General features: G+C 46.7%; 4 protein-coding genes across 7 annotated transcripts in view; 3 read left to right on the forward strand and 1 right to left on the reverse strand.

Moving 5' to 3' along the window:
• Positions 1 to 3,433, forward strand: LOC137671142 (lysophosphatidic acid receptor 6-like). The gene is made up of 2 exons (XM_068414502.1): positions 1 to 1,072; positions 1,829 to 3,433. Exon 1 carries the CDS (start codon positions 4 to 6, stop codon positions 1,060 to 1,062), a length of 1,059 nt encoding a protein of 352 aa, XP_068270603.1. The 5' UTR covers positions 1 to 3; the 3' UTR covers positions 1,063 to 1,072; positions 1,829 to 3,433.
• The window catches only part of INTS11 (integrator complex subunit 11), a 25,865-nt gene continuing 7,271 nt past the window's right edge, over positions 2,947 to 21,540 (reverse strand). For 2 of the 4 annotated variants that reach the window (XM_068414498.1, XM_068414497.1), the window contains 19 exons: positions 15,675 to 15,756; positions 12,533 to 13,344; positions 11,773 to 11,946; positions 10,796 to 10,893; positions 9,981 to 10,054; positions 9,538 to 9,766; positions 9,329 to 9,427; positions 9,199 to 9,233; positions 8,368 to 8,506; positions 8,034 to 8,098; positions 7,176 to 7,365; positions 6,558 to 6,641; positions 5,970 to 6,059; positions 5,731 to 5,893; positions 5,339 to 5,446; positions 5,084 to 5,145; positions 4,182 to 4,324; positions 3,711 to 3,840; positions 2,947 to 3,126 (listed from right to left, as the gene is read on the reverse strand). In XM_068414498.1, the coding sequence (XP_068270599.1) occupies positions 3,061 to 3,126; positions 3,711 to 3,840; positions 4,182 to 4,324; positions 5,084 to 5,145; positions 5,339 to 5,446; positions 5,731 to 5,893; positions 5,970 to 6,059; positions 6,558 to 6,641; positions 7,176 to 7,365; positions 8,034 to 8,098; positions 8,368 to 8,506; positions 9,199 to 9,233; positions 9,329 to 9,427; positions 9,538 to 9,766; positions 9,981 to 10,054; positions 10,796 to 10,893; positions 11,773 to 11,800 (1,803 nt within the window). In that variant the 5' untranslated portion in view covers positions 11,801 to 11,946; positions 12,533 to 13,344; positions 15,675 to 15,756 and the 3' untranslated portion in view covers positions 2,947 to 3,060. Of the gene's footprint in view, positions 3,127 to 3,710; positions 3,841 to 4,181; positions 4,325 to 5,083; positions 5,146 to 5,338; positions 5,447 to 5,730; positions 5,894 to 5,969; positions 6,060 to 6,557; positions 6,642 to 7,175; positions 7,366 to 8,033; positions 8,099 to 8,367; positions 8,507 to 9,198; positions 9,234 to 9,328; positions 9,428 to 9,537; positions 9,767 to 9,980; positions 10,055 to 10,795; positions 10,894 to 11,772; positions 11,947 to 12,122; positions 12,214 to 12,325; positions 12,401 to 12,532; positions 13,345 to 15,674; positions 15,757 to 21,540 lie in introns of those variants that run through there. The other 2 variants (XM_068414499.1, XM_068414501.1) reach the window with 2 other exon arrangements.
• Positions 12,418 to 15,077, forward strand: CPTP (ceramide-1-phosphate transfer protein). Its single transcript, XM_068414504.1, has 2 exons — positions 12,418 to 12,558; positions 12,653 to 15,077. Exons 1-2 carry the CDS (start codon positions 12,437 to 12,439, stop codon positions 13,173 to 13,175), a joined length of 645 nt encoding a protein of 214 aa, XP_068270605.1. The 5' UTR covers positions 12,418 to 12,436; the 3' UTR covers positions 13,176 to 15,077.
• Positions 16,619 to 21,444, forward strand: TAS1R3 (taste 1 receptor member 3). The gene is made up of 6 exons (XM_068415132.1): positions 16,619 to 16,797; positions 17,130 to 17,430; positions 18,158 to 18,937; positions 19,269 to 19,472; positions 19,790 to 19,910; positions 20,519 to 21,444. Exons 1-6 carry the CDS (start codon positions 16,619 to 16,621, stop codon positions 21,442 to 21,444), a joined length of 2,511 nt encoding a protein of 836 aa, XP_068271233.1.

The following is a 21,540-nucleotide window of genomic DNA, read 5'->3' on the forward strand; positions in this document are numbered from 1 at the left end:
ATCATGAGTATTTCCTGGACTGAAGAAGTCTCCAATGAGACAGTTGCCAACACCAGTTCAGAATTCCATTTGGAAGCAGACTTCCAGTACTCCTTGTTCCCTGTCATCTACAGCATTGTCTTCGTGCTGGGACTGATAGAAAACGTCTTGGCTCTGTTCTTCCTGTCCTGCCGAGGAGAGCACACGTCTCATTCCTCTGTCTACATGGTTAATCTGGCTCTGGTGGACACCCTGTTTGTTTGTGTGCTGCCTTTTAAAATCCATTACCACCTGAATCAGAACAATTGGGTCTTTGGAGACATGGCTTGTCGGGTAACTGGGACTCTGTACTACATCAACATCTACCTGAGCATTGCTTTTTTCACCTGCATTTGTGTCGATCGCTACATCGCAGTGTTGCACCCCTTCACCTACATCCAGATCAGAGTCACCCATTACGTGATGGTGGTCACAGTCCTTTGGGTGGTCGCTCTAAGTGTCACAGTTCCACTTATCCTTGGAGGTCCCCTCCACAACAGTGGTGTGAGGAACACGACAGCGTGTTTCGAGAACTTTACTACGAGCAGCTGGACGTACCGCATGGCACCTTACAACATCCTGGCCTTGGTTTTTGGCTTTGTGATCCCGTTTTCCATCATTCTGATCAGCTACCCTCTCATTGCGAGGAGGATCTCCCAAATCAAACACAGCATTTGCAAGAGGAAGGCCCTGAGCACCATCTACATCATCCTGGTCATCTGTACTTTGTGCTTTCTCCCGTATCATCTCACCCACTTGCTCCACTTCTTAATGAGAACCCAGGTCATCCAGAACGAGTCATTTACCACCTTGATCTACAAAATGCGAAGGATCACCTTGGCCCTTGTGAGTCTCAACTGCTGCCTTAACCCCATCTTGTACTACTTCACCTCTTCCAGCAAGCAATGGCACTTCAACTTCAAGCTCAGATTCAGGTCTAAAAGGGTGTACACAATCTGCGACCAGAACTTCGGGGAGTCCTCCTATGTTTATATACTACACCAGAGGCATGGAAATAAAAACCACAGAGCTGGAATCAACTGATCTACTTAAAGTAAGTACAGTATTCATCTTCCCAACTGTTTCTTTGAAAACAAGCCTGTGAAACCTACTGCTCTTTGGACAGGGGTGGTTACATCAAGGCAAGAGCCTAACAGCTCTGTATTTGTATTAGCCAGTTAGGACAGTACTTGGGGGAGGTGTATTCTCTGATAGTCCGAGATAGCACGTGGTGGAACATGCTGTGTTCAGGGCCAGGGATGTTCTGGTCTCCTTTTGTGTAACTTTGGGGTTGGTAGGAGAACACAGAGCTCTCTGGGACCATCACAGTACAGCCCAGGGAATGCTGAGGGATCAGGGCAGCCCTGCTTGGCTTTTCCCTAGTTTGGAGGGATCCTGGGTTTTCTCCCTGGGGGGCACACTGGAGCCAGCTGGGCTCACAGCTGCTGCCTGCATTCCACAGCCAAATAAGGGCTTCTCCTCCCTTCCTGTGCAGCCATGGATGGGCCTCCTGAGGAGTATTTCAGTTCAGGGTTTCTAGCATCGCGTGCCTATGGAGTCAAGCTGGACATCTATTAATGCAAGCTTACAAGATGATAACTCCAAGTATTTATCAGTTAACCCTGTACAGGACCAGTGGTAAACAAGCTCCTCTTGCCAGAGAGTCACTGAGGGAAGTTGCTGTCGGAGCTGGCACAACTCCTTGCACTGTGCAGTCCTGCTCAGATGTTAAAGCTCTTTTTTTTAGTCATTGTCTTTATATCATAAAATGTATCATCTGACCTGTTTCCCCCTTCTCTTGTATTCACAGAACCACACAGCTTCTGAGAACTGCTGAGTTTTTCTACCCACGTGAGACTTTGGAGAGAATTTATCATTTGTGGGTTATCAGAGTCACCAGAAAACCATGGGCCTGGCTGACAAACCTGCTTAAAAGCCAACAGTTTGCTTAAGAGGATGTGATTTTGGTTAACAGAGATACAGACACTGCTGTGTTCCTTCCCACGCCACCCCCAAACTATATATCAGCCTATAGCCACAGGAGACTGCTGAGCAGATGAGAGGGGAAGGGAAATTGTCACGGGGCTTGGTTAACAGGGAACAGGGTAGGGCCTGCCTGTGGCAATGCCCTAAAGCTGCATTTCCGTGCCCAAAATGCAGGCTGAGAGTCACACCTTGACCTGGCAGCGGGTGCGTGGGGTTCCCAGGTTATGCTGCACTGTTGGACTTGGACCAAGAATGGCCAGGGAGCTTAAAGGAGGGATTTTGCTCTTAGCTTGGAGAAATATTTTAAATATTGGTGAGAAAACCTGCTCAAACTTCTCTAAAATATTGAAAATAATTACTCCTGTGTTCCTGGGCTTGGTAAGACAAGTGCAAATCCTTGCACTTGTAAACTGGAGATGGTGAGAGCCTCAGAGGGAGCATTAGGACAAATTAATCTTTTACCTTTCGTAAGTACTGCTATTTTTGTCCAGTTTATAGGCTATGGAAAAACTGTCCAGCCCTGGAGGGACTGTTCTTTCCAACTAAGCACAATTTTTATATTCTGGACAGAGGAAGAAAAATTTTTTTAGAGACTCCATGTAGGAGTGCAGCTTTCTTGCAGGCTTGTCAGCTGTCACTGAGGGAAGTATGGATGATATAAAAAGTGATGCTGCTGGGTAAATAGCACGTTTAGGGCTTTATGCTACTCTTGCCTCCATTATATTTTGCATTTTAATTGTGAAGCTTTCAAAGTGCCTTGTTTCCCTCAGCACAGGTGAGGTTTTAAGGGAATTGAGCTGTGGGAAGAACACTGAGTATCCTTTACCTTATGGTGTAAGCAACTCAAAGCTTGCTCCTCAGGACTCTTCAGAGCATGCTGCAGTGATGGCCTGGACAGGTTTCCAAGGGGGGAAGATCGCAGTACTGCTGAACGGTGCGTGCTGTCAGGGCAGGGACTGGACAAACACTGTAACTCCTTTATTAAAACCAGAAAAGCACGTTGACATGTAAACAAAATAAAATCTAACTCTCTCTGCAAGCCCGCTGTGCTGCTGCTCACGCTGTGCTCTGCGGCAGCCCTTTTTTCAGCAGGGATGTGAGATAGCTGCCCAGCTCTTCATCCTGGAGAGAAGAGAAACAGGCTGAAAGCAATCTTCTACTGAGCTTTCCCATTTGGGGTGATAAATTTGATTCTGGTACCTAGAAACAGACTGAAATAATTCTTGGACTCATCAAAATCTCATGTTGGCAGTGTTCAGAAATGGAAACCAATCCTGTTAGTTAGCACAGATGCATTTCAGGGGGTTCTTGCAAAATATCACTGTAAAGCTCCCGTTTGTCAAAGCAGGTGTCTGGACCTGAGGTGTCTCTTTTGAGGAAAGTGACTGTTTTTCTTGAAAGCAAAGAATAAAGAACCATTGATACTGTTTTTTTTTTTTGCTTTGCCCTCAAGAAGGCATTTCCTTGCTGTAAAAAAAGCATTTAAAAATACAGGCATGGAGAGTATAATTCTGAAAGGAAGAAAACAATGACTGTGTGTAATCTCAGCACAATGTGTGTTAGCTTCCTGCTTGTTCTTTGAAGTTTTACAACTAAGAAATAACAATATAAAATACCTCCATACCATATGCTGTATGGCAGTAGTGATACAGCTGAGAGTTTAGAGATCAGAGCTGCTTGAAAAGTTTGTCTTCAAGTATTCCTACCTGGTAAGTCCAGGAGACGAGCAGAACTTTGGTTCCTTGATCCTCTGAGTGTGCTGTGGCTTGGATAAGAATGGACTCTACTGTTATAGAACCATCGGGGAGATGCTGCACTGAATAATCTTTCAGGACCCTGGTAAGAGGGAAGATGTGATTTATTTAGGATGGGACATGCATAGGAGCTGAAGGGTGGGTCACCCCCTGTGTCTTTGAATCCCAAACACCAGCATGTTGTTACTACTTTCAGCTGTGTCTCTGCCCAAGGGAGGGAGAATGGGGCTGATTCCCAGCTTGCTCATTTTGGTGCTTATATTAATCATGTAGGATTTCCTACAGAATTCCTTTCTGGCTTTCACAATAGCTGTAGAATCTAGAGCAGTTTTGTCTTCTGGGCTGCAGAGAATTTTCTGAATGATAAGCTCAAGTCCATCCCTAGGGGGGAAAAACCCCAAGCCCAGCTCAGGAGGGACGTACCCTTTGAGGTGGTTGTACACGCGAAGCACCGTCTCGTGTTCTTTCCGTGGATCCTGGATGTGAACCCGGCAGGTGAAACGCAACTGATGTTCTGCAAGGCCCAGCTCCTTCAGAGCCTGCTCAGGAGAGACCAGCCGGAAGCTCTGCAGAGGAAAAGTACAAATCCATCATAATCTGTTTCTTTGCTCTTTCTGAAGTTTTATTCCTCCTCTGCGGACATGTTCATCCCTGCAGAACTCCAGCAGGTAAGACCGTTCCTTTTCAATCTCTGAAACATCTCAGCACATTTCAGTACGTAACCACTAGGCATGAGTGTATGATGGACAGCAAAGGGAGAGGTAAGATGGTGGCAAAATGTCCACCTAAAGAATCATACCAATTCTTTATTTCCCAAAATTAAAGTTGTTCTCTGAAGGGAAGTTGGTTTAACCTCTGTATTAGGGGGAATGATTTATTTAAATACAAACATGAGGTTACAGAGTAAGAACTCCTCCCTTGGCACCTTTCCATCCTCGTCCAACAAACTGAGGTCTACCAACAACAGGCTCCTGCTTGACTCCTGATTTTTACAGGCACAGTGAATCAAACACCCTGCATTCACAGGCTGAAAACCATGAGCATTCATGAGAGTGGCCAGTAAAAATTCTACCACCACGACACCCTGCTCATGAATACCAAGATACTAATTGTGGGACTGGTGAAGACTTATCAGTCAAGACAAGTGCCAGGCTAAAGAGTCTCTCTTACAGATTAATATTCCCAGGTAGGGTGTTACTGGGCTCCTTCCAAGAAACTAGGACTGCTTATCTTTTAGTTCCTTGTTCACCCACAACTCGTGTATGAGTGATGACAACACACTCATACAGAGACACAAGACAAACAGAAGAACTTGTTTTACTTACATTATCCTTCATAATTAACGTGCCGTGCATTAGCTTTGGCTTCTTGACGTCTGGTAAGAGACCTAAACCGAGGCCGATGGAAGAGAAAGAAAACATGGTTAATGAGGATGTGCTTACTTCTCATACAGGGTGACTGGTGTAGGACTTAATAATTGCTAGAAATGCCCCTGCACCACTGTTTCCACCTGATAGAAGTACTACAGAACACAGTGGCAGGGCCCAAAAGATTTAAGTTCTTGGTTGAAAACACATCACCTATTGCTGTCTCTCTCTTCAGGAGCCCCAGGGATATGTCCACTGGAATGCTGGGGTTGGTGAGTATTGTGGTGGTCTCCCCATTTGCAGGCATGTAACAGTTGACATCTGCAAGGTAAACAACCAAGGTCAGGACTGCTGCAGCAGTTCAGTAAGTGCTGAACTGTAACAATACAAACAACACGACTTTTACTTCAAGCCCAAATGGGCATTAGAATTAAATGGGCTTCACATGTTAAGTAAGGCGTGTTACAGGTAGTAGTTTTTTGAGGGTGACTGGTCCTGTAAATCACATTATGCCGAACTCTGCTGAGGGCCAGTGGATTAAGGATGTGAATTTTCACGCCTTCCTTCTACTGCCATTCCCTCTTCAGTACCAACATTATACGTACGAAATTCCTGTTCTATTTTCTGCTTCAGAAACTCCATTTTCTTTGCTTCACCGTGGACCAGGAGAACATTTCGTGGCTCAGCCTGGCGAATCAGCTGCATTATTCCCTTGGCATCCGCATGGGCACTGAAGGACATGTACTCCACCTGCATCTTCACTTCCAGCTGCAGAGGAGCAGAAAGCACAGGCTTTGTGAATCAGGAACTGCTTTGATTCCCCCCTCTTGAAAATAAAACTTACTATTTGTCTTCCTTCCATTTCCAGCTTGCGCTGTCCACTCAGAATCTTATGGCCAACAGTGCCCTGCACGCAGTAGCCTGGCATGATGACCTGAGAAGGAAACCAGAAACACCTACCAACTCTGCACAGACTGCACGGAGCATAGCTGTTGTGAACACAGAAATAGCCACAAACGCATAATGTTGATAAAAAATTTGTGTTCTTCCCATCTTACATCCTTAACTGGAAAGCTGCTTGCTTTGTTCCGCAGCTTGTGAACACCCAGCTACAGAACACACATGAAAATGAAATTAGAAGCAACCTCCTGAAATTACACACCACTAGATAAGAGTTAACACCAGTTACAAGTGTCTTTGAAGCAGCTGCAAATTAATGAAAGCACTTCCGAAAAGAAAATCACCCCCAACCTCCTGTCTGAGACACAAACCTCCTCTGCTTGCCCTGTCAAACACAGCAAAGAAAACTCAGAGCTTGGAAGAGCTCTGCCCTGGGTTGGTTGGCAGTTAGCCCTGGATGCTCAGGAAGAGCTGTATCAGTACCACTATCACATTAATGCAAAACATCACTCAAGGACACAGAAGTTCTTACCATGTTCTTTTCATTCCCTGCCCATTTCCTGAAGATCTGAAGGGACTGTCCCGCATGAAGCATACCAGGGGTTGCAAACACAACCTAGAATTCAAAGATGAACCAAGAATCACCACAAAAAATAGGTTTTTTTCCATTACTTATAACATATAAATATCCTAAAACTGTGGAGAGTGTCCACTAATACACATCACAGCATGCTGACTGCACCAAAGCTCTAATGGGGATTTATTTATTTTGCTATTTTATTTTTCCCACCTTGTCTAATTTCCAAATAAGTTGAACTACTTGAATCAGGAAATTTTTGTGAGCATCCATAGCATCTGATATAAACTTTGAATGCTTTTATAATGACACTGTCATGCTCAACAGATTCCTCTTTCAGCTACTGCCCAATAAACCAGTCAGAAACAAAATCAGCGATAAGAGATTGTGTTGTAAAGGATCTGTCTCCTGACTTAAGTCAAAAGAATATACTCTAAAGTTATGGTTTGAATCAGGTCCAGAGGTATAGATTATATGCAGCCTGCCTGTTTGCCTTAGCCAGGAGCAGAGTGGTATAAACCCAGCTCCCTGACCCCACACATCTGCTCTGTTACCTTGTTAGCACCCACTCACCATAGGCCCCGGGTTGTCCGCAAAGGCCCGATCAAATGCTTTGATGTGTTTGAACTCAAACATGTTTCTCTGCACAAATGTCTTCCGAATTTTCTGATTAGTCCAGGTGATGAAGAGCTTGTAGTAATGATTGGCCTTCTCCGTCAGTCCCGTGGAAAAATAAATTGGAGCTTTCAAATTCATTCTTTCCCTGTGGAAAGCAGCATTCCAAAGACCCGTGAGGGCCCAGTTAGGATCCTGGCTATCCATGCTGAAAATCCATAAACACACGTAGGCTCCAAAGATCTCTTCTTCATACCCAACTCTCAATGAGCTACAAATCAGTCTGACAATGCTACATTGCTATGCATTAACTTACTACAGAGTAGGCTTTAGTCCAATTCTCCTTCTCACCCACTACAGACAACTTCCTTCCATTACAAATACTAATCATTCTGCTATGGAAAATAATTAAAAGCGGTATCATTTGGTATTATCATCAGAAACATTTCCACACAATGCTTATACACAAGTTTAATACTTGTTCATCCCTTCTCCCCCTCCCATTAAAACACTTTTACAATGTGGCAACGATGCAATCAAATTTTTTAAAGCACAGTTGATCCCGAGTGTTTGGGGGAGGAGTGGGGAATGACTCTGGATAAGAAAATGGTTAGTTTACTGCTTGGAGTCAGGAACACTGGGAAATATATGGAAAGAAGAAATTCCACGACTGCCAGCATGGGCTGACATGCAGAGGAATACTAATGAGAGTGCTCATACTAAACAGACACGGAAAAAAACATAGAAACCTGCCAGGACAACAACCTAAGGAGGACAACAAGGAGGTGGCAGACGCACAGAGGAGACTGCACTCACCAGAACGTTTCCAATAAAATGCAAAGTTCCTGGGCACGTCCAAGGGCAAAAACTGGGATAAGAACCTGCAATTGAGGTATGATTTACACCTGTGAAACAGCATGTGAACGGCCCTGGAGCGTTACCGTTTCTGAACAAGTCCCTCAGTCCCCTCTTGCTTTCTGATACTCTTTTGCTGACCTTTCTTCTCACTGCAGTTTTGGAATGAAAGGTGCTGATATTGGACAAGCACCTATGCCTGGCTACGACCTCAGATGGTCCACGCTGAGGAAAGCCTCGAGCATTTCCCTCACTGAGGAAAAACCACATCCCTTAGATTATCAAAACGCCGTACCTTCCCTCCTCTTTCTACAGTCTCATGAACTTTCTTCAAGAAGTCTCTTTCTCTGCAGCGTTTGGAATCTCTGATAGTTGTGGCATAGGTGGATTCAGTTATTAATAAATCTGGGCGACACTTATCAATCCAGGCAGCACTAAAACAAAAAGAATTTTAAAAAAATCAAGAGATGGTATCTGGCATTTTGGATCTGCAGGTCTCAAAGATGGGTGGAGAATGTCACCATCTCCATTTGCAGATAGGAAAACAGGTACACAGATGTGCATCGCCTTGCCCAAAGGCACCTAGAAGCTCTGTGGCAGCATCAGGACCCCTCTTTGCAGGCCCTGCTTTCTCTAAGTGAATCTAGCTCAGAATAGAGACTACAGATTTTGAAAAACAACTCTTCTCCAGTCTATTACTTGTGTTAAATGCATTAAAATATTACTCTAAATAGCATAAATATTATAAATCTCTCATACATGCCAGTAAAAATTAAATGAACATGAAAATTTGTGATTGGCACTCTCTTAGAAAGTAAATACATTTAGAAAATACCATGACAATAAAACATTTCAAACATCTCAGTCCAATTATTATGCAGCCTTAAAAATACATTAATCTGAGTACATAGAAGATTACATTAAGGTCTATCTGGAACAATCAATGTAAATCTGTTCATTCTCACAGGTCAAAATTGCATTTATCGTTCCAGCAAAGACATCATTAAATGTTCCAGTCTCCTAGCAAAGAATCAACGCTGATAAGCCCCTAGTATTAACAGAAGCTGTGCTAAAACCTTCCTGTCAGAACTGTATACAACTCACAGAAACTCAGCTTCCTACTTACCCTAAATGTCTGTCTGGTGTCATGTTATAATCACCCTAATGGAAGAAGAGAAATCCATTAGTATTCTCAAGGTAACAGGACAGACCATTAAAAGGAGATGCAGGGATCTATAAATGTTGTCTGTACTTACAGTGTACACAACTGACTCGCACCCAACCTTGATCTGGAACATGGCTGCTCCTAGCACGTGGCCTGCGTAGTACGCCTTGATCTCCAGCTCCTCATCCACCTGCACGACCAGGCAAACACTGCATCAGTGCACACCTTCAGTGAAGTGGCTCTGCCTTCTACAACAACCCAGCTCCTCTGGTCCAAGAGTATGCAGAAATGATCACTTACCTGAACTGTCTGGTGAAGATGCACAGCAACCACTTTTTTCATACAGTCTTTAATCATTTGGGAAGTGAAGAAGTTCGTTTCCCCTTTCTTATCTACAGTTATTTTCCGATAGTCCTCCAGGAGGATGGGACAGATGGCCTTGGTAGGATGTGTCATGTAAATGGGCCCGTCGTAACCGACCATTTCACTGAAATACGGCAAAGCTCCACAATGGTCCAAGTGAAAGTGGCTGCAAAAAGACACAAAGGGTAAAGGAGATGCTGCACAGGAACTCAGCTTGCCTGGCTCGCAGATCTCGCTTCAGATTGTTAAAGCACTGCATGACACAGAGGAACTAGCTAAAATATGAATGATGAATTACAACACGTTTGGGTTGCTAGGGACAGCGCACAAAGCTTTCCTGTTTCCCCTGTGAGCTCTGACAAGGAAGGAAACTTCCTCACCTGATGATCACACAGTCTAGGAAGTCAGTCAGCCGTCCGTTCTGAGTGATGTAAGAGAAGTCCGGGAAGCGTCTCTGCAGAGACATGAAAACACAGGCTATCCATTACGAAACAAAGCCCATTAATACTGCATTCCTAATCCAAATAAATAAATTACAGACAAGTTTATCTTCAAAGTAAAAGCAGTGACCAATGCATTTTATCTCAGGCATTGAGGCAGAAAGCCTCAAACCCTTCTCTGTAACAGCACATTTGCTCTGTGTCACGCTTTAACTCTATCTTACAGAATATTTTTGCCACTATCCCTTTCCTACTACTATCAGCTGACCAACCATCAGGGGTATTTCCTAGCTCGCTCTCGCTCTAAAGCATCAGAGGTGTGTGGTGCAGATCCCACAAGTAATTAACTGCTCAAAACCAAGCACTAGGTCAACAGCAGTCTAGCTAATGACAGGATTAATGCTTTAAAGCACAGAAAGACCAAAACCACCAGGAATGGAGCCCTCACAGCTTGCTTAATATTTTCTCAGAGTCCACAACCCAGGGAAAGGATGGCTGGATGGTGGCACTTCATAGACCTGGAATACTTGAGGGACGCAGCTCTTGCACAGGAAGGCAAGATTTTGCAGGGGGAACAAGTAGTTTGTTCTCTGCCATCATCCAGCTCCAGCAGTGGCTGATACATGTGCTCAGGCAACGTTCAAATAAAAGGGAACAGAGCGGAACAAGGAACCAGGAGCCCTGCTGGGAAAGGCCAGACAGATGCACCTTAAAAGCATCTCTACACAACGTTAGTGCTTCTCCACCATACTCACATCATCGTTGTAGCCCATGTGCATCCCACAGTCAAGCATGACATTTTTCCCAGCAATAGAGACAAGGATACAGCTGCGCCCCACATCCTGGCCAGCTCCTGGACCCAAGCAAAAGACAGACAAGTCAGACATCTCTGGGAACATTTACAATCACTTCAAAAGAGAAGCATTTAAAGGTCCATACAAACTTCCCAGCCCTTTTCTGATGCAGGAAAAGACTACATCCTTTCTTCCAAACAAGCAGATCTTAGAGGGTAAGCAAATGTGACCTGACTTACCCCATTCCCTGAGCTTATGAGAGGGCCTTTCAGCTGCAGCTGTAACACTGCATAAATACAGCACTGCATCCAACCCAGATGCAGTTCATAAGAGCAAAATAATCTCTTATCTGGAAAGGATCAGCATGGAACTCAAAGTTCCCAGTGCTCTGCACCTCCCCAAGTACTCTGCCTCCCAGTGAAAGCACAGGCCTTCATTAGGCTCTAGTTAAGTCCATACCAAGCCAGAAAACTATCCACCACAATAAAGCAGTTCTCCTGCTTAGCACATCCTCTGCCCTCTCAGTACATAAATGCATCTCAACAGTTTCTGTGCAACCCATAAAAAAAAGAAAAAAAAAAATTAAATTATGCTTCCTGTGGATCTTTAGCACTGTTAAGAGAACTAATACTCTATTCTGTACAATACTACAACGCCTTTACCACTGTGTATTAATGAGTCCTGTAATCAAAACAGAGTTATCAGACTGTTCGAGTCTTGCTTGCTTGACAGACAACGGGAGGCCAATGACATCCTGACAAGAATTAAGTCTGGGTGCTGCACAACTGTAACACACGTTGCAGGATACAACCATGACCAGCTTTTGTGGCACGGAACGGCACCTATGTCTCCAGCAGTGTAACACATAATACTCTGAATTCTTGAATTCCAAAGTTTTTCAACGTTTCTATTTCAGCATGAGTTTAGATTGGACTTACCCAAAGGAGTGACTTTTATCTCAGGCATTTTAACAAACTCTAAACCTCAAACTGCGTGGTAAATTACTTCAGAAACAGTCTAATGGAGGCCACAAGAAGACAAGACGATTTAGCCGCTATTTCAAGCATTTTTCAGCACCGGGCAGAAAACTTAAGCACAGGCCCAACTTCTTCCTAGAGGGAAGAGTCAGAAAACACAACTCAGATCAACACGGGCGTGATTAACAACTCCGGGAAACCCAGCCCTGCTCGGCTCCGCCAGCCACCATCCCCACCATGAACCAGGCCAGGCCTCCTGTCCCCAGCGCCCACCCTTCCGCCTGCCGCTCTTTATTTATTTATCCACTCACGCCACATTTCCCAGCACAACCCGGCCTGGCTCCTGCCCCGCTGCCCTCGTCAGGGAAACACCTCCCTGAGGCGCTGGCAGGGCCGGCCCCGCCGCCCCCCTCAGCGGAGCACACACCCGCTCCCACACGCCCGCCACAGCACCGCGGCCCCGCACCGAAGCCCCCCGCCCGCCGCGGCCCTCCCCGGGCCCGCCCGCCCTCACCGCCGCGCCGGGTCCGGCTCCGCAGCGCCGCTGCGCACCGCTAAGCACCACCTCCTCCCCCCGCGGATTGGCCGGGCGGCGGGTGACGGGCGGCGGCGGCGGCGCGGGGCCATGGCGGCCGCGCAGGGCGCGTTCAGCCTGCGGGAGGTCCTCGCCGCCTTCCAGACGTGCGTGACGGAGCAGCGGGAGGTGCTGCTGGGCCCGTACCTCAGCGGCTGGCGGGGGCTTATCCGGTGAGTGCCCTGCGCGGCCGCCCCGCGGCCCGGGCGCGGCTGCCGCCCGCTAACGGGAGCGTGTCTTCCTTCCCCTCCTCCTCTCCGTGCGCAGGTTCCTGCACAGCCTCGGCGCCATCTTCTCGTTCATCTCCAAGGACGCGGTGGCCAAGGTGCAGATCATGGAGAACTACTGCCGCGGCGAGCAGCGGGACAAGTACGTGTCGCTGCAGTCCATGGTGGAGTACGAGCTGGCCAGCGGGAGGGTGGATGCCCAGAAGCAGTCGGGGTGCCCCGACTCCGGCTGCCGCACCGTCCTGCGCCTCCACAGAGCCCTGCGCTGGCTGCAGCTCTTCCTGGAGGGGCTGAGGACCGGCGGGGAGGACTCCCGGACATCTGTCATCTGCACGGACTCCTACAACGCATCCCTGGCCGCCTACCACCCCTGGGTTGTCCGCAAGGCCGCCACGGTGGCCTTCTGCACGCTGCCGTCCCGCAACGCCTTCCTCGACATCATGAACGTGGGCACGGCCGAGGAGGCTGTCGCCATGCTGGGCGAGGCCTTGCCCTACATCTGCGACGTCTACGGCATCACCCAGGAGCTCTTTGCCCAGCATCGGCTGCTTGACCTTCCTTGACGGGAGGGATGTGAAGGAGCCACGCCACACTGACAGGAGGAGGATGAACGGGGTGAAAACCGTGTGTTCTCACAGACACACAAGTGCCCGGTTCTCTGTCCATGGTCGCTCTCGCTTTCCTTCTCCAGTACAGAGCTGACAAGTTGGCAAAGCTATTCAGGGTGCCTCACTTTATAAGAGAAAAAAAAGTACCCATTTTTTTATATGTATGTATATCTGTGTGTGTGTAGAGCCTTGGCTCTACAATAAGAAAAAAACCACTATTAGCCTACTTAAGGGATTTCTTTTTTCTTCCTGGATTCACCTTCAACACTGGAGCTAGGCTGGGGAGGGGGGGGTTGGTTTCTTTTTTAAGCCAAACTCTGCAACTTCAGCTTCTGCATGTTTACACCAATAGATAAGGACCTCACTGACAGCTCAACTTCCAGACGAGGTGTCTGAACGCATTTACACTCCAGGCAAGCTCCCTTTGCAGCTTTTGTTTACAAGCTGTTCCATGGAATAGATCTGGGGGGGTTTGCCCTCTGTTATGCTTTAACCTTGAAAATACAATCCTGAGTAATGTCTGTCAAAGGAAGCTCTCTCCACGGAGGTGGAACAGGTTTCAGTATGTACTGCACAATACTATATATCCAGCTAAGGCTGCAGACTGTAACTTAAATCGCTTTTCCAGCCATGCTTCTAAATTGCATTCTCATAGTTTATTTTTTTTAAATGTATGTGTCAAATGCCTACACAAATGACTGCTCTGTCTGGGGAGAAATCTGAACTTGTACTGTAACCCCCTGCTTTGTGAGGCTTATGGCTTCTATTGCAAATCACTGTATATAATAGCCGGCGTGTGTATGTACATATATACACACACACTAAAGTACATAAAATGGAGTTTACTTCGCTTTTTGAAAGCTGAAAAATGCACTGCATTATTAGTTCAGGATGACGTGAATATCTGGGGGAGAAGGGAGAATCCCAGAGGCTGTAACATGTTTTGATTGTATCTCAGAAGGCATTTTGGCCTAACGTAACACTGAATGATTCAGGACATCACTGTTACCTCATGGAGATTAAGCTACCTGGACATTAAATTATGCAAATAACATGCTTCTGAAGAGTATCCTTTATGGGAATGCTTGATTGCTTTGTGGTGGTGGAAGGAACATGACTTACAGTGTCATCTATTCCTATCCTGTCCTTCACTAGCAGAGTCTGTTCCATTCACCTAGTGATCAGATGGGAATAACCCAGATGAAGTCATGCTGTGTCCTGAGCTCCTGTTCTGATCAGTCACATCTATCAAAAATATCTTTTGCCTGAAGACAGGAAATGTTATTTCCTTGAACACCCTAAATGGAGGTTTAGTTGCTATGCTGTGAAAACACAATTCTTTCTGCTAAGGCCACCTTAAAATGATTACACAGTTCCATAGGATAAATCCATATATTAAAACGGCGCAGTTCCATGTCACAAAGTACAGAATGCCTCTTGCTGGACCTCCCTTGCTGTCTGATACAGCTGGTATTTCATCTGTGTAGTGTATTAAATGCCTTAAACTATGTCAAGTAGTGTTGTGTGTCAAGTGAAAAAATGTCTTGGATCTCTTGGGAGTTTAATGCACAAATGGTAGGATGACCACATGGGAAGATGACTTTTTCTCCCTTGTCATGTTCATCCTCAACTGTTCCTCTTACGAGATAAACCTTAATGTTGAAAATGAACTTGATATTTACTATTAAAGAATCAAGCTTTCTCAGTAGGGAAAAAACTTTGTTGTAAGTTTATAACCAATCATTTTGTGCACTTCAAGTAAAATACAGCTTTCCATCAGTCTGCGTGCTCTCATGTAAACTAGGTATTGCCTAAGGATAATTTTATTTTCCTGGTGTCCTGCTCTGTCTCCAAATGATGGGAACCTTTTTAAACAACCCCAGATAGTTACCCCGAGTAAAACTAAGGTCCTGCACGTGGCTTTGGGCAAGTTCACAGCCTGGCAGCTTTCACTAACGGCACCAAATTCAGAAGAGGAAGACCTTCACCTACAGTGACTGGTGTACTTGAAAGCTGCAACAACAGACAGATTCACTAGAGGGAGTTCGAATATTTTGCACAAAAGTCCACCCATAAACTATCTCCTCTGCCACAGAAAGCATACTTGATTTCACGTGAAAGCATGGATGGGAGAAAATAATTGCCTCTGTGTGACTTCTACAACTTTGTGCAGTTGAATTAGTATTGAGAACTTTTAAAAAGAAGTTATATAGTTAAAGCTAACAAATATTACATTAAGGGGAAGATATCCTGAAAAGGATGTCAGTATAAACACATCCATATGAAAAAATGCAAACCATGACACAACCTAAATTGCTGTGCTGTGCAACTTGTACCTAAACCCAGGTTTTTAAACTGAAGTTAATAACACCATAGCTCAGTGTGAGAAAAATTTAGATCAGCCAATAACAACTTCCTATAAATAGCAGTATAGCTGAGTACTAGCTGACCAACCTTGCAGTGTGGGAACGGCCTGCTCCAGACAAGGGCTTGCGATGCGCTGAGGACGACTCGGTTATCTCCATGATGAGGTGACCTTGAATTTAAAAAGAAAAAAAATAATAAAAATTACTGCTGTGTACGTCTCTTACCACTTCCCTTCAGTTCAGGCAACTCAACATATTCTGAAGTTCATTTAAAAATAAACTATGGGACATTCTTTCAGTGCAGGGAGCTTCTAAGTAGGGAGCATGCAAGTGAATGCTTGGATCAGGCAGCCAGGAAGGAAGCAGTGCTGGTGAGCAAGTAAATTTTTTCCTCCTCAGCCTCACACGGGTCATGGTTGTGTTACGGTGACAGGCACCAGTCTCCACACTTCAGCTTGTTGGATTCTGCTCCTGTCAAAGCGCCTTCTCCTTGGCGATGCGTTTAGATGAGCAACCTGCACTGATTAAGATCTGCTCCCTGCATTAGACAAGTCACAAACCGAGTTGTTTGTAAACAGTTTCTACAAACACATTCCCTTAAAGATGTTGTTTCTTGTTTGGTTGGGGCGGGGGGGAGTCAATGCAAACAACGTGTCCAAATCAGGCTGGGGCACCCGAGCTTACCACCCGTCCTACGGGAAGCCCCATTTCCAAAGCTGTGACAATGACTTCAGTAAGTCACTCTGCTTGAGTAAAGGCTACTCATTGAGTACAGGAAACCAGGATTAGGGCAGTGGTTTGCAGCCAAGTACACTCATGGGGCACTGCTGCGTATTTGACTATTGCCCACCAAGCACAGAGTTACATACTTAATGCATTTTCCTAAGCAAATTCTTCCCCGTTATTTTCATGTCTGAGTTCTATTTAAAGACACTTCCCAGGAACTGATGAGACTGGATCCTCTGCCCCTGCTCCCTCTCCTACATTCCCTTGGAGATTTCTTTGAAATATTTTCCCCAAAATAGACAAATAATGGTCCCAGACCTGCTGCTGTGCTTGAGCGTTGGTTACGCAGCCGCCCTCAGACCCACGTGCCTGTCGGCTCAGTTCCGCAGGCCCGGGGATTATATCATAGGGGGCTTGTTCCCTTTTGGCACCGACACCCTAAACCTGACGGCACGATCGGAGCCCACCCTCGTCGTGTGTGAAAGGTAAGAGGAACATCAGCTTCACTGGGAGATGGGAAGTTTGGCCCTAGTCTTGACCCTCAACATACTGCTCAACATACTGCTCTCTCCATACCTCTGTGTCTTCTCCTGTGAAGCACAGAGGATGGACAAGGTTAATTAGATTTGAAAGGTGCTCAGAGCCTCTCTACTCACAGTACAAATTTACAAGGGCTGTGGGTAGGGGGATGCTCTGACCACAGTGCCGTGTATACCTGGCTTGGCAACAGACAGGCCGTTGAAGTGTCCATGGATGTGGAATAAGCTGATCGCTGTTGGAACAGCGCTGATGGACTCCCTGGCTCCTCTTATTGCAGGTTATTTGTAGATGGGCTGATATGGGCTCTTGGGATGAAGTTTGCTATCGATCAGATCAACAACTCCACTTCGCTTCTCCCGGGAGTAAAGCTGGGCTATGACATGTATGACACCTGCTCCGAGCCAGTGGTGGCCTTACAGCCCAGCTTGCTCTTTCTGACCCGAAATGGCACCACGGGCATTGGGGTACTCTGCAACTACACCGACTACCAGCCTCGTGTCACCGCTGTGATCGGACCACATAAGTCAGATCTCTGCCTGGTAACAGCCAAACTATTCGGCTTCTTCTTGATCCCACAGGTAAAGAAACTCTCTGGAGAAGCAAGAATTCTCTTTTGTGGTGGGGGAAGCGTTTGGATCAACAACATTATCTATGCTCTAGGTCTTTGAACCAGGACTGTTAAAGCACAGATTCCTGTCTTTTCCCTGCCCCAGATTTCCTGAGTGATCTTGGGCAGGTCATTAAACTTCCCTCCTAGAACACACTCCAGTGTCTAAGTTCTGAGAGAGAAGAGGGATAACTCAGGCTGCTCTGTGATCCATTAAAATGGGAATAACGGAGCTCCCAGCGTAAACTGGGAGGATCCCATGAAAATACACCTGTGACTGTAGATACTCGGGTACCACAACAGAGCGAGCTGTAATGGTCAGGTAAATTTAGCCCTGAGCCAAGATATTACTGAATCGGGTGCGTCACCCTTTGTAGAAAGTAGCTAATTATCACTGTCATTAATGATAAGGGCTGGTGCTGTGAGGATGGGCTCAAACGGCAGTGGAAGGAGATAGCTGTGTGGGACAGCGCTACTGGAGGCAAGGGACAGGAGCCAGTTAATGGTTCTCTTAGTAAATGCAGCCATGAGGGACCTGTCCCTTAGATGAGTTCCTCCTTCCCACTATCCTGACCCAGCATTTTTGAAAATCTAGTGCACTGAGACTAAGCAAAGAAGGTGGAGAAGGATCTAGACTGTGAACACGTTCCTCAGCTTCACTCTTTGCCTCACTTTCTCTCTTATCCTCTTATCTGCAGGTCAGCTATGGAGCCAGCAGCGAGAAGCTCAGCAACACAGAGTTGTACCCATCCTTCTACCGTACTGTTCCCAGTGATAAGAACTTGGGGGAAGCTGTGGTCCTGCTGCTGAAGAAGTTTGGATGGAACTGGATTGCGACCATTGGAAGCGATGATGAATATGGCCGCGGAGCCCAGGGGCTCTTCTTAAGCATAGCTGGAAACCACAGCATCTGCATTGCATTCGAGGGATTAATTCCTACAGACCTTGCAGACCCCAAAGCCAAAAACCAACTGGAAGATACCATTAAGTTAATTAACAAGACCAAAGTCAACATCATTGTCCTTTTTGCCTTTAGTCAGCCAGCCCAGGCCCTGCTGGAACACAGCATCAGGATGGGACTGAGCGAGAAGGTCTGGATTGGCACTGAAGCCTGGATATTGTCTGACATAGCTGCCTCCATCCCAAATATTCAGAGCATTGGGACAGTCTTGGGCTTTATTATGAAAGCAGGCACAGTCCATGGCTTCCAGAAATACGTTGCCGACCTCTTTACCTCTGTTCAGCAGGATAAATTTTGCCAGGAGTCTATAGAACTCAACCACCTCATGAGCTCTGGCGTGCTGGACACACATTGCAAACAGTGCGACCACATCTCGCTGCACGACGTCTCGTCCGTGCTAAGGCGCTCACGGATACAACCCGTGTACGTCGCAGTCTACAGCGTGGCCCACGCGCTGCACAGAGCGCTGGGGTGCACCCACCAAGCGTGTCCCAAAGGATCCATCAGATCTTGGCAGGTGAGGAAAGGTCAGGGGTGACAAACAGCAATTTTTCACCCAATCTACGGCTCAGGGCTGCGCACAGGGAGGGGAGGTAACATCGCGTTGTGCTCCTGCCCTGCTGCTGGCTGGGGCTGCATTCTCCTCTCCAGGGCTACGTCCTGGCTCCCACCGATTGGTCTTGGCACAATAGACAGGAGCAGTTGATAACACACCCAGACGGCTGATAGCTGCAATCTTAGCCCACGTAAGGGACAGCTGATTTCAGCCAGAAATTAGCTTACTGCAGTATCATCCTCCAAGCAAGAACTGTACCAATACTCACTGTCCATTTTCATTTTCTCCTCAGCTGCTGCACTTCATGAATACCCTCCCGTTCAAGGTGAACGGCCAAAGTTTCAGGTTTGATCAATCCCACGGCACAAACACTGGCTACAAGCTTATATTGTGGTCCTGGAAAAACAGCACCCTTACGTATCTGCCTGTAGGCGACTATGAAGAGTCCTTGTACATCAATAAGTCCCAGATTCAGTTTCACACTGCAGATCAAAAGGTAAAGACAGCGAGCAAAACCATAAACAACCACAAAATGAAGCAAACTTTGTTGCCACTTCATCAGGACTGTTTATAAGGAGCTCTGAGCCTGCACGCTACTCCTACAAGATTTGTGTGGGACCCAGGTCTTCCTCCTCTGCAAACACATAATCCATCTCCATTGTGCAAAACTAGGAAGAGGTTTTTCCAGCACTGTTTAAGACTCAGACACAGGTTAAATCCCAGCACAGCACCGCCAATTTATTCTCATTTGTTTGGTGACACCGTGCTTCTGCTGAGAGTGTCTGGCTGACATTTGTTCTTCCTTTTGTCCAGGAGCCTACATCAGAGTGCTTCAGACACTGTAAGCCAGGACAATTCAGACAAAGAAAAGGATTCCACCTCTGCTGCTATGACTGTACAGATTGTCCAGAAAACACCTTCTGGAGCACTAAAGGTGAGGTCTGAGAAATTCAATGGCTTTAACTGTCTGTATTATGTCTATCTGCTGGTTGAGGTCTCACAGGTTCACAGAGCTGGTAATGATCAGTTGTGAGCTCTTCCTCCATGAAGCACTGCCAGGGCAGAATATTTTCCTCCCTTTTGTTCTGCTGTGCATTGCTCAGTCTTGCTCTACAGATCTTCAGTGGGGGACCTTCCTCTGTTGAACCCAAAGAGAATGCGTAAGAACAATGTGCATGGTTTACCTCAAGAGGTAGGAGAGAGGGGTATGCTGAAATTCTGGGGCCATAGGTAGAAGAGAGGCATACGATGAAATTCTGGGATCTTTTGGAAGCTGGTGATCCTTCCTGGGGAAGGGAAACAGAGCCAAGAAATATGTGGATCCTTTTGGGGGGAGGGTGGAGAAGTAGAGGGGAAAAAAGCGATTGAACTATCACAAGCTTTGAAGATCCAATACACTTAAGAAGGGGGGGGAAGTAGGCAAGGCAGCACCCAACCCAGCTACCTAATTCCTGACTGCGATCCATCCTCAAGGACTGCCTGCAGCAGGGCAGCAGCACCCCGCTGCAAGGTGGCCATCAGCTTCTCTCTGCTCCGTTGCAGACAGCTCCACCTGCACTCCCTGCCCAGAGCACCAGTGGGCCCCTGGCCGGAGCACGCGATGTTATGACCGCAGCGAGAGATACCTCTACTGGAACGAGCCGCTCGCCATTGCCTTGCTAACGTTGATGTCCATCACCACATCCCTGACTTGTATGACAGCAGGGCTCTTTTTTAAGAACCTCGAGACTCCCCTTGTGCAGGCTTCTGGAGGCAAACTGAACCTCTTTGCCTTGCTCACACTCACGCTGCTGTGTCTCAGCTGCTGTCTCTATATAGGGAAGCCCAGTAACAACCTTTGTATGATCCAGCAGATAGTCTATGCCCTGTGCCTCAATGGTTGTTTCTCTACCTTCCTCATCAAGTCCCTGGAGATCGCCCTTGTGACGGAGTTCCCTCGCTGTGTCCCCACCTTCCTGCGCTGGGTGACCCAGAGGAGGGCCTGGCTCCTCGTTGCCTTATGCCTCCTCACTGAGGGCGTGCTCTGTTTCTGCTATCTTCGCTTGGGCCCTGACTATCTCGTGTCTGATTACAAGTCACTCCCCACGGAGGTTCTGCTGGTGTGTAACACCGAGTCCTGGTTGGCCTTTACCCTCATGCACGGCTACAACGGCTGCTTGGCCTTCGTCTGCTTCCTGTGCACGTTCATGGTACAGACGTCTGGTAAGAGGTACAATGTGGCCAGGGGGATCACGTTTGCCATCCTAATTTATTTCATCATCTGGATCTTCTTCGTTGCTATTTTTGCCACGCTGAAGACAGTCCTCAGGTCTGTTGCTCAGATTGGTACCATTTTGACAACCACTCTGGGTATCTTGGGGACCTACTATATCCCTAAATGCTACATCATCTTGCTCAAGCCTGATCTGAACACAGTGGATTATTTCCAGAATTCCATTAAAGAGGAGCCAGAGGAGGACTCTCAGTAAACCGACGATAAACCAGACCCATTGCCACCTGCTCCTCAATAGAAGCTGGCTCTATTTTAATGAGATAATTCTGTTTATGATGACTCTGTAAGCTAT

Source organism: Nyctibius grandis, chromosome 17 (assembly GCF_013368605.1).
Source record: "Nyctibius grandis isolate bNycGra1 chromosome 17, bNycGra1.pri, whole genome shotgun sequence".
In the NCBI taxonomy this organism is placed as follows: domain Eukaryota; kingdom Metazoa; phylum Chordata; class Aves; order Nyctibiiformes; family Nyctibiidae; genus Nyctibius; species Nyctibius grandis.